Below are 18,931 nucleotides of genomic sequence, written 5' to 3' on the forward strand. Positions count from 1 at the left end.
TCAGGCCTATGAGGCTGAGATTTATTGAAAAGTTTAAATACAAACCTTTAAATTGTTACAAAGTTGTATCATTCTGCCTGTCCATATGAGCCAATATCAAGGAATATTCCTATATCTGTGGTAACTAATACAGAATATCAGAAAACTTATCAACTGTCCAACTGGTGACAGCCATCACCAGCAAGCCATGTGGGCTTCCTGTGCGCAGGTGCAAAGCAGGCTCAGTAAAACATTGTGCATACAACAGTGATTCTCAAAGCTAAATTCCTGAGCAGAGCTCTGTCTGAAAACATCATTTGTGTGAAAGGGAACTGGACCACTTGCCACCGGCAACCAGCTTTGGCTTCATGCAGGCACCATAACGGCAGCCATATTCACTTCTGGCACATTAGTGGTTTGTCCCTCCACAGAAAAGTGACCAGACTACACATGCAGAACCAACACAGCTCATTGTATTAATCTTCAAGTGTTCTCTTTTTTTAATCAGTGCAAGCTGCTTTTCAAGAGTCTACACTTTTTTTTTTTTTTAAATTGGCTTGGCCTGAAAATTTTTGTTATTGAGGTCTGATGAAAATGAAGAGAGAATATTTACTCCTGGAGAAGCTGGGATAACACTGGATTTCACCAGGCAGCTAATGCATAAAACCATGAAAATGCTGTCTGGATAGGTAAGCACAGAAACCCTGGGCTAGACAGCCCTCTAAGGCAAAGAGATGAGAAGTGAGTACTTCGGGGTTTTTTTTCCCGCCTTTGTCTTTGGTTTTCTAGAGACAAAGTCTCACTCTCTAACCCTCTGGAGAACTAGGATTGCAGGTTTGCACTGCCATCTCAAGCTCAGAGCAAGGAGCTTTTGATCGTGGGTTCAAGTCACGGGCAGACTTATTTTTGCTAGCAAACAACAGCTGGAAATGTCCTGTATGTGTTCACTTGTGTTGGGCGGGAATATAAAAGCAACTGAGTAGCTGTTCTACTACAGAAGGTTTGAGGCAATGATTCGGCGAGTGAAAGGCTTGCCACACAAGCATGAGAACCTGAGTTCCTGTCCCTAGAATCAGGGTAAAGATGCTGGCTGGGACACCCCATTCCGCAGCATTGGTGAGAGGGAAGGTAGAGACAGGCAGATCCTGGAGGCTCACTGGCTAGCCAGTGTAACTGAAATAGCAGGCTCCCTGTTCAACAAGAGACCCTGTTTCAAAAAGTAAGATGGGAAAGTGACTGAGGAAGACACCCTGATGTGAGCCCTTACCTCCACACAAGGAACGGCTGGCCAGAACACAGCCCATACACACTTATGCACGTACATGCACAGCACATATGCATCACAAACAACCGTGAAAGGTAAACAAAAGGATTACAACGACTTTTCCATGTAAAACCCATACTTTCTAAATACTTAAAAGGCATCACTGGTAGTGACGCTTGCTAGTCAATCACAATGAAGCATAAGACAGCTAGCGTGCTTCTTATTAACCAGAGAGCAATGCACACTTTTGACATCATCATTTTCTTGCACATAAAAATTACAAATGACCTAGACAAGGAAAACACAAGAATTTTACAGAAATTAAACAAACACCTGCTTTTCCCCCACTACTGATGAGGAAGTATTCAAGTCCAGCGATCACTGGTATTTCTTCATTAGACTGATTATTTCATCATACAGTTTCCAGGGGGCATCCAAACCCCAGATAAAATCCAGGTGGTCCCACTCAGGAATGTTCTTGTGGTACACCAACTTGGGGATTTGAGTCAGTAAGATAGTGATGTCATTGATGTCTGCCAGCCAGTCCCGGCCCCCACTCCACAAAGCAGTGGGTAGATGCATGTCTTTTATGTTGTACGAGGGAGGAAAACTCTACAAGAGAGGAAAAAAAAAAAGAGTCATAGAAAGCTTTGCAATTATTCCTGTTATAATTTTTTAATTTTAATAAATGAAATCTCCATTAAAAAACAAATGTCTAGCAAGTCTGATTTGAAAGTAAAAATTTAATTAAAAAAAAACAAACATGTTTTAAGAATTGCTTCCATTATGTTTTTCAGGTAGTCGTTACAAGGAGAAGTAGAACTGTGCTCTGTTCCTCTCTGCTGTACTATAGGGACCACTTAATCCCCAGCGAGTATCACGGTCTTCCCCAGATGTGGAGTCAAGGCAGTAGAGCCAAGGGAACAGGGAGGCACTGTGGGCTCATCTCCTCATGCCCTCTGAATGCAAGAGAAACCACGCAAATCCTCCATGCCTCCATTTCCTGATCTTTAAGCCCCTGCACAAGGGCTAGCTATCTCAAGAATTAGGAAAAGCAGAGAGAAAGGTTCTCACGCTTTAGGAAACACGGTGATCAAAAATGGAAATTTTACTCAATGGAAAAGGCTCAAAAGCCATGTAATATGCCTGAGGTCTCGCATCTAGCAAGGTAGCAGCTGCCTGAAGGCTCTTTGGTTCTAAGGAGTATGTTTATGATCCTACTGAATCACAATGACCCCTTATGTACAGCCTAAAGGATGGAGACAGGAGACCTGGGCCATACCACCACTGGAATCTAGGAAGATCCGAATGGATTGAGAGAAAATGTCATAGCCAGACAATTCTGCCGAGAATATTCCCCCAGTAGCTGGGCCCAACGGGGTTCTGGAAGCCTAGGCTGGCTTCGGTGATGAAGCCCATTTTAAAAGTCTTACCTGGTTGTAATGAAAATAATTCTTTTCACTGCTTCCCCAGTCAAAAGCTTGAAGCTTATGGAATTTAAAAACCTAAAAAGTAAAATTTGGAGAAAAAAAAAACTTAGCAGACACTGAAATTTATAAGATAATATAAGAGGTTACTAGGGTTAATTAGGTCCTCAGAAATCAAGTTACTCCCTATTTCAGGTCTATTTATCATTTCCGAATAATTATATAAGATAAATTTAAAACTGTACTATGGCCTCCTTTACCACATAACTGAATTTCTGACTGAATGGTTGGAAAAGCAGCTATGACCAGAAGGATTACCCTTATGAGATGGACTTTATCTGTGTGGAGGTTTTCCACTAACATTTGCTTCTTGGGCTTTTGTAAAGAGTTAGTGATTTTATTTGGAGATGGCCATGTACACTGACGGTTAACTGGGAGCAAGTCAAGTGGTATCGCCAAGTGACACTATAACTATCATGGTTTGCATTCAGCATGTTCTCTGATGTTCACACAATGAAATTAGTGACATGTATGCAGCATTCAGTTTGCCACTTTCTCGCACGTCACGCACCAGGTAAGCGGGGACTAGCTTGGAACTTAGCCTGAGCTCATGTGCTCAGCTAGCAGCACTACAGTGGATGACATCAGAATGATACGAGGTCAGAATAATATGCAGATCCTAGGAACATGCCTCCAGAATTCAGATCCTGGATAGATGTGGGATAGGCCCAGGAGACTATTTCTACCTGTGACCTCAGGGGCAGTGACTAGCATGGTAAAGCCAGGTGAGGATGGGCCTCTTCCAAGAGAAACAAGTACCCAGGCTCTGGGCAGGACTGGAGGGTGGGGGCGTGGAGAGGCAAGAATAGGTCTGGCTGGGGAACAAGAGGCTAAGCTAGTCAGATTCGGATTGGAGGATGGATGCTACGATTGCCAATTTGACTCAATTTGGAATTAACTAAGAGACATCTCTAGGCATGGCTGTGTCTATAAGGGTGTTTCCAGGCAGATATAGCTGAGGAGGACAGAAGATCTAGCCTTCATGGTTGTGTGTGGCATCCCGTGGACTAGGGTCCTAGACTGAATTTAAAAAAAAACAAAAACAAAAACATAAACAACCGTGGAACATGAGCAGAGCACCTGCCTCATTTCCTGGGGCCATCTGACTCCTGGTATCAAGGCCCAGTGGGAGAGCCCAGCAGGAGGGCAGGGACAAGAAAACACTAGGGAATAGCTGTACAGAGTAACCCCTGTGTGGACAGAGGGACACCACAGGGAGCAGAAGGGCAAAAGGCAAAGGGCTGTCTCCACCGAGCTGTGGATTTGGAAATGCTGAAATCCCAATGGCTAGAGATCGATGCTTTGGCCCTCAGCTTGCAGACTTTGACCGAGATCAGCTGATTTTAGGGGGCAGAATCAGAGCAGACAGTCGGATTACAGCTCATCCAAACTCAGCACTCGTGGGGGGCCAGGGACACTGAGAATGAAATAAGACCCTTCTGTGACAACGACACAGCATGGCCTCGAGGCAGCCACAATCTCAACATGGCCAAGGGCTCCTGAAAGGCCAGGATGAGACATGTCCAAATAGAGAGGTAAAATATTCACACATGTTGGGGAATTTGAGTATGAGGACTTGTGAAGAAAACATGTGCTATAACAGAAATACACTTGAGAGTAGTGGGGCCCTAAAAGAAGAACATGGTGAATTTCAATGCTTTCCAGGGTTTAAGGCATCTTCTAAATGGTGAATGTGAGCTGCAGCCATGGCACAGACAGCGTGCGTTCTGGGGCCATTGCTCCAAACCACAGCAAGATCTGTCACCTGACTCTCAGCTTTCCTGACACAATAATAACAGAAGAGGTAACTCCTTAAGAGAAGCTTTCGGAAGGGCAGCTCTCACCACACTTCTGCAGACAAGACTCTAACCCCCATCAGTGACTTACAGACCTGGTTAGTGGAAGAGGCTGATGGCGGACTTTTTAAAAATACAGATCCTTGTGAATAAAAAGGACTGAACTACTGATAAATATAACATGGATCATCTCAAAAACAACCGAGAAAAGCAGCAGCCAGACAAACACCAAACAACTGCACTGTAATATATGTCTGTCCTCACACAAACTCTGGAAAAGGCGAGGAAAGCAGGTCAGTTGTTGTCACGGAAGGCATTAGCCAGGTACACAAGGGGGCTTTTGGAACTGGCAAGTGATTCCTATCATACCTGAGACAATGGCATGATTGGTTATGCCAAAAAAGGTAGCAAGTTGTACAACTTGCATTGCAATAAAAATGCAAAAATAAACATCCAAAGTATAGATACTCCAGTCCAAATGAATGAGAATCTCAGGGGACCCAGGAGTCTGCTTTCATGTTTACTTATTTATTTTTTTATTATTATTGTGTGCACAAGATGAGAGAGTGTATGCACCTGTGAAGGTCAGAGAACTTTCTGTAAGTTCTGAGGGTTGATTACAAGTTGACTGGCTTGTGTAGCCAGCCCTTTAACTGCTGAGCCATTTGCAGACCCACAGGTTTATTTTACCTATCTATCTATGTATCTATATATTTATGTATCTATCTATCTATCTATCTATCTATCTATCTATCTATCTATCTATCTATCTAAGTATCTATCCATCCATCCATGTATTTATTTAAAAAGAATTGTTTATTTATGTATATGAGTACACTGTATCTGTCTTCAGACATACCAGAAGAAGGCATCAGATCCCATTAAAGATGGTTGTATGAGCCACCATGTTGGTTGCTGGGAATTGAACTCAGGGCCTCTGGAAGAGCAGCCATTGCTCTTGAACACAGAGCCATCTCTCCAGCACTTATTTATGTTTTTAAGTATCTTACCTATGTCAGTTTATTTGTGTATTGTGTGTGTGTGTGTGTGTGTGTGTGTGCGCGCGTGCGCGCGTGTATCTGTGTCTGTGTGTCTCTGTGTGTCTGTGTGTGTATATAGAGGTCAGAGGACAATGTGGAGTACATTCTGACCTTGGTCCTTGTAGGTTCTAGGATCAAACTCGGGTTATCAGGCTTGGCAGCAAGTGCCTTTATCCACTGAGCCAACTCCTAACTCCATATTCTTTATTATTAAAAAAATCAGTGTTTATAGTCAGTTTTACAATCCCACGTCTTACTTTTATGTAAAAGAATGCTTTAGTAAAAGGTGTAATCCTTGAAGGAACACAGTAGTTCTGATGCAAGTGGCATCTGCCCAGTACTCAGAAACTGTTTTCTAAGACACCGTTAGAACATCTTGGTTTGAAGCTTAAGCAGCAAAGTATTCCATGTTTGGCATAAAGTTAGTTGGAAAAGATCATTCTCAAAGATATATCCTAATGTGGAAAATATATCCTCCATTACTGTCAAGTGGGAAAAGGAAAGCAGGTTGTAAAGCCATAGTAGGAAAAAATAACCCTCTTCAACATCACATATTCTACCTATAGCTGCTTCCCTTTGAAATGATTTAACAAGAGGCACCGAGCAAACTCAGAAATTCCCTGTCCCAAATGTAGAGACATTTCCTATTTCAAATGTGCCCTTACTTTCTAGATGGGATTATTAGAATAATCTTATTTCCACTTGAAGATACTTACCTTTTTTATCTGTATGTGAACTCCAAGTGCTCTGGAACTGACATACATTGCTTATGGGATAAAGTGACCAAAATTCTATTTTAAGCTTAGTGACCCTCATTATCATACATGATTGCCACAGCTCTGGTTTGTCCCAGGCACTGATGTCCCAGGCACATTGTGTTCACAGGTTATTGCTGAAATGATAGCTTCTGTCCCCAGAGAACCACATTTCATCAAACATGAAATAAAATAAATCTAGTCTACAATTAAAAAAAACAGGGAGGAAAAAGGAAGGGAGCATAGGACAAGGATATATGAATCGGAGTCGGAAATAAAGGGGTCGGATGTCAGAGAGAGAAGAAAGAAACAATTCGACCCTGATAACTGTCCGATGAGCCCATGCCTAACTCAGAGTATATTATGGGAGATACCAAAAGTGGCACCAAGCCAGTGACAAGCAGCGGTAACTGTAGGAAAAAAGGGGAAAGCATGCAGAGCGATGCTCTGAGGATTCCTGGCTGATCCAGTCCAAACGCTACCAAATGCTAACGTCACACGCGTCCAAAGGGGTACCCCTGGTTTGCTTACCTGACCCCAGTGCAGCAGGTTTTGCACAGAAGTTCCCGCAGGACAGTGTGTTGTATACACATCCACTCTAGACTGAAAGATGAATATGATGAATTAAAGAATGAAAATAGTGTCAAGGCGATCGATACTCACAAGTACATTTATCTCTTCACAGGATAAAACAATACAAATCTAAACAGTCTTTTTTTTTTTTCCATACTGTTACTGTCTCGGAGATCAGAGCCTATCTGACTATGAATATGTCCAACAAAAATGTCTACATCTGCAGAGGACCTATGAAGGAAAGGCAAGAGTGGAGTCAGTGCAATGGAGACCAGGCTGCAACCACTGGCCAGTTCTTACCTCGTCAGGTTTCCCTAAATTACCAAACTTTAAGTAACATGTCTTCCTTTAATATTAAGGAAAAAAAAATACTGCTTTTTAAAAGTCTCTACCCCCTTCACTGCAGATTGTTTTCTAGGGGAAAGGATCTGACTTAGACTTGAACTCAAGGTCCTTCTGACTCAGCTCCCCAAGTGCCGGACTTACAGAAATGCACCACTTTATGCCTGGCTTTACTCCAGAATTTAAAAACCTGTTTTCAAAATTCAACATTCTAAGACACAAAATACATTTAGAAACACAAGCCAGAGATTTACACTTCGTAACAAACATACATATGTATATCCACTCTAGATTTAAACACACGTTTTTAAAAGAAACATGTTGAGGTTTAGTCTCTTGCTCTGTATTGTAATGTTTAAGACAGGCCCCCAAGACCTGGTTGCCCCAGAGACAAGAGAGTCCACTTTACATTGACCCAAGTGAAGCTATGTGAATTTGCCCGTAAGTTACTTCTGATTGGTGAATTAAGATGCTGACAGCCAATAGTGGGGCAGAAGACACATGGGCGGGGTTTAAGTTCCGGGGCTTGGCAGAGGACAACCACAACGGGGAGATGAAGAGGTGAAGAGAGGAGAAAGCTGCCATAGGTTAGGTGAGTCATATGGGTTGGCTAATTGGAGTTAAGAGCAGCCCAGGTGAAACATGACAAATATATAATGGAATTATTGGCTGGGAAATAGACATAATAGCATAGAGGATAGATATCTGTCCAGATCTTGTGAAGACTGAAGATTGTAATAAATATAAAAGGTTGTGTGTGTCTTTTAGCTGGGAACTAAATGGTCAAAGGCGGGGTAGAAACCCCAGATTAAATATTTTCAACAAAAGAAACACATTACTAGGATTATATTATGACTTGTAACAGATCCACTCGCTGACTGTTTTTATATAGGTTCTGTGTCGGAAGCTGAGCAGAGTGAGTCCAAAGGCAGCAGCAGACGGAACCATTTGCTAAAGCTGATACATGTATTTCTCAAATGATACTCTAATGTCTGGTGGGTCCAGGTCTGCATCTCTCAAACAAATAAGCACATCCATAGATCATAAATATGTACCATATTTAAATTCCTCTCATTGAAGCCACATAGCAGGAAGAAGATGTTCGCGCAAAGCTCCTTCATGATGACGTGAGTGCAAACGTGAATGCTCAGCCACTTCAGCATCACAGTCTGAGGGAGAAATTGCTTCTGTCCGAACAAGTCCTGGAAATACAAAGGAACCCGAGAATGGGACAACATTTCAACCCGGTGTTCCAGCTTCACGTGCCTTCAGAAGTACAGGCATACAAGCATCTCCGCAGGGACCTCCGGAACACAATGGCAGTGCACCAACATTCAAAACAGCAAAGTGATGAGATACACTAAATCAGATGTGCTTAGAGACCCACGACAAGAAGCCCCCACAAAGAAAAGACTGAAGAGCTGGGCAGTGGTGGCGCATGCCTTTAATCCCAGCACTTTGGAGGCAGAGGCAGGTGGAGTTCTGAATTCAAGGCCTGCCTGGTCTACAAGAGTGAGTTCCAGGACAGCCAGGGCTACACAGAGAAGCCCTGTCTTGAAAAAACAAAAAAAGAAAAAAGAAAGAAAGAAAAGACAGAGACAGAGACAGAAAGTTAAACATATAGTAGACAATTATAAAGGGAGATGACCATGACCATTTGTTGACAGTCCCTAACAGGACTTCTGAGAAGATCCTGAGGCTCCAACTAAGTGTGTTTCCCTCTACTCTCAAATGGGTCTAATCTACTCCCCCATAGGCAGGTTACTGTTTGTTTGTTTGTTTGTTTGTTTTTGTTTGTTTCAAAACAGGGTCCTGCTGTATAGCTCTGGCTGGCTTCATAGTTGTTATATAGCCCAGGCTGCCCCTAAACTCATGGAAATCCTGCTGCCTCAGTCTCCCAGAGGCTGAGACTGTAGCTGTGAGCTGCCATGCATGATTATTGCTAATTTGTTATGAGGTGTTTTATGATGGTAAGACACAGAAGATGTATCATCTGAATCGTTGCTTAACTGTTCAGCTCAGTGGCAAGCATGTTCACGCTTATGCCATTATCTCTGTGATCCACCCTCAGAATCCTTTCGTCTGTGCCCATTAGACAATTCATTACTCCTCACCTGCCCTGCCTCCAGCACCACATGTGCTTCTGTTAAGTTTTTTCTAGAATATAGCTACAGTACCAGTTTGTGAATTATCTCTAACTTTTGCAGACAGGGACAGTCAACTACAGAAACCACTTGGCCCACAAGGCCAAATTCACTTGCTCTCCGGCTCTTTGTAAAAGAAATTTTCCAATTCTCAGTGTACATTGCCCCTAACCAATAATCAACTGAATCTGTGCACACATTACAACCAGGACTGTCGCTACATTCTCAAGGCATGCCTTCATGTACTGTGGGATAGGGGACAGGTCTTACTTATATGAAACTCAGATCTGTCTGTCACTTTGCCCTCTTGCTCACACGCACCAACTCCAGGACAAGCAAGAAAATTCAAATTATACAAAGGAAATGCTGTGGGTTGTGTTATGACCCCTTAAAAGGCCGACATTTAAGTCTTAACTGTCTGTATTTGAAAAAGTTAGTATTTGGAGTTTGGGTCTTTTCAGACAGAGGCTGGACCTTCAAGTATCCTTTTAAAGAAAAGAAATCTGGCCACAAAGATGTACTCAGAGAAAACAGTGATTGATGGTGAAGCCAGAGAGTAGGACGATGCTTCTACAAGCCAAAAGGGCCAAAGACATGCAAATATTTGCCTGTAGACGCCAGCAAATAGAGTGCAGAAGCTGCAAACTCAAATGAAGGCAGCTGTGCATGCAGTCTGCTTCTCTGCCTCTGAGTGGATGATTGGTGAGTATCAACAACTTTGATGAAAGAAACTGCATGTCGCTGCTGAGCTCAGCACTACATGTAACCACTACTCATTCCCTGGTTCTGGCTTATCGCTAATCCACAAGACGGCAAAACGGAGCTTCCATTTTCCTCCTTTTAATCCCAACACTCAGGAGGCAGAGGCAGGTGGATTTCTGAGTTCGAGGCCAGCCTGGTCTACAAAGTGAGTTCCAGGACAGCCAGGGCTACACAGAGAAACCCTGCCTCGAAAAATACAAACAAAAAGAAAGAAAAAGAAAAAGAAAAAAGTCAGCTATCCGATCTGTAACGTAAATAGTACTTTAAATGTAGAATACTCTATTCTAGTTTCTTCCAGAAAATTTACCCATCCACAGAGAGTCTGTGATCTCTGTTGATTAAGATTTCTATTGCTTGTGATAAGAAAGAGTTGGCTAAAAAGCACCAGGAAGTAAATTTCACATGGAGACAAAGACATGTGGCATGGAAAGTTAGTCCATTCACAATCCAGGCTTAGTGTCTACAAAATGGTCATTCGATGGGTTGTTAAGCTTTTTTGGTTTTTTTGTTTTTGTTTTTGTTTTTTTGTTTTTTTGTTTTGGTTTGGTTTTTCAAGACAGGGTTGTTAAGTTTTATATTCGTATTTTTTTTCAAAGGATTAGAGGGGAACATTTTGCTTCCGCAAAAACAACATGTATTTTTCAGAGAAACTAATTCAAATATGTTATGAATATTTGTTCACTTTTTTGTCTGTTTTTTTTTTCCTCGTTTTGTTTTGTGAGTTTTTGTTTAAACTTTCCTGGCGTATGCCATAAACCACTTGTTTGAAACCATGGTTCCCAATGCCAGGCCCACCGTCTTCATCAGAATCACAGAAAATGTTTTTAAAAACACAGATCCCTGATCCCCACTCCAGAATTTACACAATGTAATGTCAAAGTGGACTGGGAGGAGGTGTGACATTTCTACATTGACAAAGATAACTCATAAACTCTAGGGAACAAGCTAGACTTAGAACATTCATTCCTACAGCAGCAACCACATTCCCCTGTCTCCACTCTAGAGATGCCCCCCAGCCTGAATATCCACAGCGGTTCAGTTAATTAATAGCAGGTCTTTATAATCAAAAACTGTCTATGAAACATTTAATAAGAAAATCAAATCACAGGCTAGCTCCCCCCGGGGAGAGAGACAAGCAGCATGCAGAACAATCTATAGAATTGGATACCATCCACATTGAAACAAAACAGTACATCTCTCTTGGTGCATCTCTATGTGCATAAGTGGCGTCTGTAGGAAAAGACCTCTAAACTGAGTAATCCTAAGGAAGGAATTATGAAGGTGGCATAGCAGTCAGGTAGTACGGGTAATTTCTGTAAGTGTCTGTAATCCACATCAGCACTATTATCAAAGACAGTCAAAACAAAGTTTTATCAGCATGTTTGCTGGTGCAATGAATTCCTACCACAACAATCTGACTAAATTACTGTAGCTCTTTAGAACCCAAAACCTACGGAGTAGCAGTTAAAAAGACAATGAAGCATAACACTATGATTCTTCCACTGCAGTAACTGTCCGGTTTTGAGATCAGAGAAAAGTACATACTTCCTGTGAGAGACTTGAAAAACGGCCTGAGAGAGGGAGCTTTGTTACACCTACCTTGAAGTAATGAGTCACTTAATATCACGGAGAAGTTCTAAGAACCAAGTTCTCAAGCAACATTATCATTGGGCAACCCTCACACAATAATATCCTTACACAATCTTAGGTGGTACAGGTCAATCACTTGACACAACCTCATGACACAACCAAAAGATGCTGTGAGTGTGAGTCCACTGCTGTCACATCATGCTACATGCCTTTGCAATAAGCATTTTTGCAAGACCAAGGAGTACATGCTAAGATAATGATTAAAATGAAAGGCCATGAATAAACCAGTAGTAGGTATTATCAAGTATGAATCAAGTATGACGTTATTTTGGCTTGCTTTCAGTTGCTGTTATGAAACACTAACCAAGAGCAAACTGGGAGAGAAAAGGCTGTATTTCATCTTACACATCCAGCTCACATTCCATCATTGACAATGTCAGAGAAGGAGTTAAGGGGAGAGCCATTGAGCTTCTCACCGATTTACATACAGGCTAACACTTAGACAGCTTTCCAATACAACCCAGGACCATTGTGTGGGGATGACATTGCCCCCAGTGGGCTGGGACCTCCTGTATCAATTAATTGTCAAGACAATCCCCCACAGACATGCCACAAGTCAATGTGATCTAGATAATTACTCAATTAGGACTCTTCTTAAATGATCCTAGGCAGTGTCTAGTCTGGCAGTTACAGCCAACTATGGCATAAATAACATGCAAAGCTATATATGCCTGGCCCTTTTAGATAACTCTTGTCACCATAAATTATTGTATACTACATCACCACAAATTGTGAATTGTAAGTTAGACTATGATGTCATTAGTCGATAGGTAGTTTTCAGCTTCACTGTAATCTGTTGGGACCACAATCCAAAGCACGGTTTCTCATTGTCAAAAACCCATCAGAGGCCTGGAGGTATGGCTCAGCCATTAAAGGTAAGGCTCACAGCCAAAACATGAAAAAAAAAAAAAAAAACCCACATACACAGCATATGACTGTTGATAATGCTGTATAGGATTTCACATGCATTCGTGTCTATATATAATACATAAGAGAGGAATAATGGACTAACCAGTCTTAAAGAACTTAAACTCCTGAGTGCTGTTTCCCCGTTTGAATACAGCTTAGAGTTGCATAGCTTTGGGGCTAAGCACTAATATGCTTACGGGTCATATTATAAAATATGCTCTATTAAGATAATGTCCTAGATCGTATTCTACATGGCTAGGGACAGGCACATAGGAATGGCGCATATCCTGTCACCTACCTCCTGTCCACTCCTGCACACCCACATGCCCTATGGATGAAAAGCAACTCTCTGAACTTAAGGTACCTTTGCAAAGACTTCCTTGTACCCTCCTTGTACGGTGGGTAGGGAACTGGACTAACATGTTCACTATGAAAACATGCCACTGAGTGTCCCGTTAACACGACAGACCCCCTAGCTGCCTCTGCAGGGGGGAGGGGTGAAGGGAAGCACACCCACTGATCCAGTAAGAGCAGGTACAGAGGACACTGCCATTTCTCCTCTAATGACCAATTTCTCAGCTCAGGAGAGAGTATCTGAGGAAAAGCGAAACTGGTGGGACCCAAGTACCTTGAGAAGAGGGTCTGGCAAGCGTCCCAGTTGAAGCAACGGGCCTGAAGCAAAATCGAGAGACAACACGGGAGCCAAGACAAAAAACATTTTAATCTTCTTTGCCAGCTCAGGCATCTGTGAAAAAGCTATGAAACCTGCAGTGCAAAAGAAAGAATTAGTTATATTTTCTAGGAATTCCTCACAAAAGAACATGTGAACGGTCAGTCACTGTACCCTACAGGGGAAGCCCAGTAACTATACAAGTGACACTTCCCTTGTACACCTGAACAGAGTTCTTAAAACGCAATGGCTCAGAAAAACTGAATTTGGTTCCAGATTTAAGTCTACAATATGCACAGAAAGAAGATAAGAGAACCAAAAAGGCTTCCCTGTTCCCATGGCAACATGAACCCCTACAGCCCCACCCCACAGGTCTACTCCTACTCCACTTTTCATCCCTAATTTGCAGACCATCCAAGCAGAACACCAGTGACTCAAAAGCCACATTTGGACTCCCGTTGCTGGAAAGTATCTTTTACACTTCTCTTAGATCACCCGCTGCTACTTGTCCCTAGGACACTTTAGAAACAATGGATTTTAACAGACATGAAAGAAGTATTATTAATTACGAGTGTGCAGCTCTATTTCCTAGAAGGTGGGGCAATCTAATAACATGTTAACACTCAAGCTTTTCCCTTTGTGAGTCTCCATGCAGAATGTATTCCATGGAGAACATGTGTCGTGAATAAGACGGTGCTAGTGAACACCTAATGTCAGAATCTAAGAAATGATGGAATATGTTTCCATGCCTCTTAAAGTTTAGTGCTGCTTTGCAGTTTTTAAACTTTGTAAAACTTTGTTCTTGTATTTATAACAATAAAAACACATTAAACTAATAAAACAGCTTACTCCATAAAGTGCCTGACATACAAACAGAACCTGAGTTTAATCCCCAAAGCCCATGTCACAAAAGCCACGTGTGGAGGGCTGCACTTTTATTTTCAGCACTGGGATGGCATGAACAGGTGAATCTTGTATGAGGCTGGCTGGCCAGACAATATTTAGTGTCAAGACTTTATCTCAAAAGAACAAGACAGAAAATGCCTGAGAAAGACAGCTAAGACCAGGCCTGTACAACACACTTGCCGCACATACACAAACACACACACACCTGAAAATGTTAGTTTTATAATAACATGAACGAAACATGCAAATAGCTTCCCAAAGCTATGACATATGAACTGTCATCCTTGTGTTTAGTTATGCTTAACTTTACTTAATTTCTTTGATTACTAATATATCTATTTTGGGTGGAGCTACAGATTAGACCCTGGGATTCAAACAGGCTAGGCCAGCTCCGAGATGGACCCAGCCTGGGGCAGTTAACATTTAAGTCTATTTCCTTATTGACTCTTTAAGGTTTCTAACACTAGAAAACTTCCCATTTTTCTACCCTCTCACAGTCTTATGTTCCTTAAACTGGGAAACACATAACATATAGCCTACATCAATTCGTTCAATTTTAAGAAACTTGATAATCTATAGTAAATTCTGAATTTCTATAGATTATTACTGAAAATCCCTTGCCTTATTCATGATTTCTGTCTGGCATTTTAAAAAAAATGAATTTGAAGTAATGTCATTTCTTGTATTTCACTTCTCGAAACATTGTCTTTGACCTCTTTATTGTATACATACCTATGGTGCAGCCTTGAGAATGACCCACATAATAGAGTTGTTCTTGGCCAGTTTTATTCAAAACGTAGTTAATTGAAGCAGGTAGGTCATATTTTGCCATCTCATCAAAACTTTAATCCAAAAAACAAAAAAGAACTCTTTAATTGAAATAGCACACAAATATAGAATAGCATGCAGACACTTAGCATGAAGTGGTGTCAACACACAGTGAACATGGCTGAATAATCAATCCTACACGAGTTCAGAACACTAACCAAGGACCAAGGAAGTGTCCAGCATTCCTGCTGAATTGTACACCCTAAAGGTAACACACCTCGAAGGTTTGATGAGCTTGATTCACTGCACACAGTGCCTGTGAGTGGGCTGAAGACACATGACTTCTCTCACTCCTGGCTTCCTCCGTGTTGGTATGGGAATATAGATGTTTGTTCTCATCTTATTGTGTTAATATGCCACACTTGTTTAACTGAATTTACTTCGGGTGTGCATTTGAGTACTCATTATTATAAACAGTGTTACAGTGAACATATTCTAATAACTGCTTTTTTGGTGAAAGTTCTCACTGCTGTGATTCAAGACCAGAGTGACTCTAGTTTTATCAAAGGGTAGCAAACCTTTAACCATCCACAACACCAACCTTCTATAATACCTGGCACGCTAAGATATAGCCTTTTAAGCAGATTGTGTGTGTGTGTGTGTGTGTGTGTGTGTGTGTGTGTGTGTGTGTGTTAGCATTCCTTCTAGGCTCTGCCCAACAGCCAGATAGGGCTGATTTCCTATAAAAGGGGCTGTTTGGCCCCTCCTCCCTTTCTCTGCCCATTCTCTCTGACTTTCTTCTCTGCCTGACCCCTTTCTCCCTCTCTCCCCTCCCCTCCCTCCATGTGTTTCTGGCTGGCCTCTCCTCCTCCTCCTCCTCCTCCTCCTCCTCCTCTTCCTCCTCTTCTTCCTCCCCCCCCCTCTCTCTCTCTCTCTCTCTCTCTCTCTATATATATATATATATATATATATATATATATATATATATATATCTTTCTCTCTCTCTCCTTCTATCTCTACTCCCTTCTCAACTCACCTTCCCATGCCCTAAATAAACTATTCTACACTATACCTGTACTCTCTGGTACCTCAGGGGGAAGGGATGCCTTAGCATGGGCCTGCTTCTTCATGTACCCCTCCCACTTCACCATACTGCCTTCTATCAAATATGCCCTGACCTTTTTATAAAACACAACAGCGTATGTATGTATGTATGTATGTATATCTGTGTGAACGTGTGAGACTATATGTGTGTATGTATGTAAGTATGTGTATATGTGTGTATGAGCATGTGTTTGTGTGTGTGTGAATGTATGTGTGTGTGTGTCTGTATATGTGTGTGTGAATGTGAATACGTGTGTAAGTCTGTATATGTGAGTATGTGTGTATGGATGAGTGTTTGAGCCTCTGTGTGTGTGTGTGTGTGTGTGTGTGTGTGTGTGTGTGTGAGAGAGAGAGAGAGAGAGAGAGAAGAGGGGAGTGACAATCCCAGTGTCAGAAAGCACTTAGAATATCCCAGGCTCTGTGGAGGGATTCTTCCTTGAATCTCTTCCTTCAGGCCTCAGTAGCTTTATGAGCTAGGACTTTTTGATCCCCAATTTATCGATGAGGAAACAAACACAGTTTATACCCTGTGTCAAGTATCACCCAGCAATCCATTGGCGGAGCCGTAAGTAAGGAAGAGAGAGAGACAGAGAATAATAGAATGAATAAACATGATGCATGTGAGTGTTATTGAGGAGGTGGGGAGATTGTCTGGAGTTAACCTCGCAGCCCACCCCAAATGCCAGGAATGGTAAGAATGCCTTAAGAATTCCTAACTGGATCTAATCACTTATGCAATCACTTATTTAAATTTACCTTCATGACTGTTTTTAAACCCTGACAAGCTTCACAACTTTTCATAAGATCTCAGCTCCATTTTTAATACAACTTCGGGGGTTACTCTTGAACTTTACCTGTCTGCCTTCAGGAGGCTAAAGATACAGACAGACACGAGTCCTACTCAACTGTGATATGTACCTGAAGGCCCAGAATTCATCCTGAGAAACTGAGAGAGTCTTGTGCTTCAGAGACCAGGTGTTTCCTCTGCTGTTTCCCATCCAGACATCAAAGCCAGCATCCGCCAGGAGGAAGCCCAGGCTGCTGTTGTCAAGGTTTGTGACCCAGTTACTAGAATCTGCCAGCAAGCCGTGCTGAAGATACACAACTGGTCTGGGACCTGGAAAACATTGGTGTTTAGAAGCTGTTAGCTCCAACCTTCTCAGCAAACACGATGCTCGGCTAAACAGCCAACTGTTAGGAGGACCAAAGCCATTAGAACAGCAGAAGCTAATTAACATATGGAGCCAGCAACGTATGCCTGTAAAACCTGAGGGCTGTGTTTTCCTTAAACAGTGTTAAAGAGGAAGCAGCAAAACTTCACTTTTTTTCTTCTGTTTTTCCGTACCTGTAACAAAACATTGACTTGAGCATCAAAAAGGGGGAATAGATTTGGTGGGACTTTAAAAGTATTTCTAATTTTGCTGAAAGGACCCTGATATAGCTGTCTCATGTGAAGCTATGTCAGTGCCTGGCAAACACAGAAGTGGATGCTCACAGCCAGCTATCGGATGGAACACAGGACCCCCAATGGAGGAGCTAGAGAAAGTACCCAAGGAGCTGAAGGGGTCTGCAACCCTATAGGTGGAACAACAATATGAACTAACCAGTACCCCAAGAGTTCATGTCTCTAGCTGCATATGTAGCAGAAGATGGCCTAGTTGGCCATCATTGGGAAGAAAAGCCCCTTGGTCTTGCAAACGTTATATGCCCCTGTACTGGGGAACACCAGGGCCAAGAAGTGGGAGTAGGTGGGTAAGGGAGTGGGGGGGGGGAGGAGGGTATAGGGGACTTTTGGGATAGCATTTGAAATGTAAATGAAGTAAATACCTAATAAAAATTGGGAAGAAAAAGTATTTCTATAATTTGAGCGCGATTATTTCCAACGAGATAAACTGAAAGGAACACAGAGCCGTGAGATGGCTCTGTACACTTGCAACCATGGCTGAACCCTAAACAGAGATAACATCAACTGCTGGCCACAATACAGTATATTCATACTGCCAAAATTTGGAAATCTTGGTTATTTAACCCTGCATCTGCTCAATTTTGATATGACCCAAAATCTGTTGTAAAAAGCAAAATCCAGGAAAAAAAAATCAGTAGCCCTCCTATATACAAATGATAAACAGGCTAAGAAAGAAATTAGGGAAACAACACCTTTCACAATACCCACAAACAATATAGAATTCCTTGATGTAATTCTAACCAAGCAAGTGAAAGACCTGTATGGCAAGAACTTCAAATCTCAAGAAAAAATTGTAGAAGATCTCAGAAGATAGAAAGATCTCCCATGCTCATGGATTGGTAGGGTTAGCATAGTAAATATGGCCATCTTACCAAAAGCAATCGACAGATTCAACACAATTCCCATCAACATTCCAGGATAATTCTTTACAGACCTTGAAAGACCAATACTCAACTTCATAGGGAAAAATGAAAAATACAGGACACATAAAACAATTCTGTACAATAAAAACTTCTGGAGTTATCATCATCCATGATCTCAAGCTACACTACAGAGAAATAATAAAAACCACACAGTGCTGGCATAAAACAGACAGGTTGATCAATGGAATCAAATCAAAGACCCAGAAGTACACCCACATACTAAGAAACACTTGATTTTTGACAAGGAAGCCAATTCTATACATTGAAGAAAAGAAAGCGTCTTCAAAAACTGATGCTGGGGCTGGTGAGATGGCTCAGCAGGTAAGAGCACCCGACTGCTCTTCCGAAGGTCCTGAGTTCAAATCCCAGCAACCACATGGTGGCTCACAACCAT

At 41.9% G+C, this 18,931-nt stretch overlaps 1 protein-coding gene across 1 annotated transcript in view; it reads right to left on the bottom strand.

Annotated features, from left to right (window-relative positions):
- Lipa (lipase A, lysosomal acid type) overlaps positions 1-18,931 on the bottom strand; it is a 34,489-nt gene continuing 15,558 nt past the window's right edge. Inside the window, exons 4-10 of the mRNA XM_021205297.2 lie at positions 17,068-17,266; positions 15,010-15,119; positions 13,330-13,466; positions 8,292-8,438; positions 6,853-6,924; positions 2,677-2,748; positions 1-1,855 (exon numbers count right to left, since the gene is read on the bottom strand). Of these exons, the coding sequence (XP_021060956.1) occupies positions 1,622-1,855; positions 2,677-2,748; positions 6,853-6,924; positions 8,292-8,438; positions 13,330-13,466; positions 15,010-15,119; positions 17,068-17,266 (971 nt within the window). The 3' untranslated portion in view covers positions 1-1,621. The remainder of the gene's footprint in view (positions 1,856-2,676; positions 2,749-6,852; positions 6,925-8,291; positions 8,439-13,329; positions 13,467-15,009; positions 15,120-17,067; positions 17,267-18,931) is intronic.

Source organism: Mus pahari, chromosome 1 (genome assembly GCF_900095145.1).
Source record: "Mus pahari chromosome 1, PAHARI_EIJ_v1.1, whole genome shotgun sequence".
Lineage (NCBI taxonomy): Eukaryota > Metazoa > Chordata > Mammalia > Rodentia > Muridae > Mus > Mus pahari.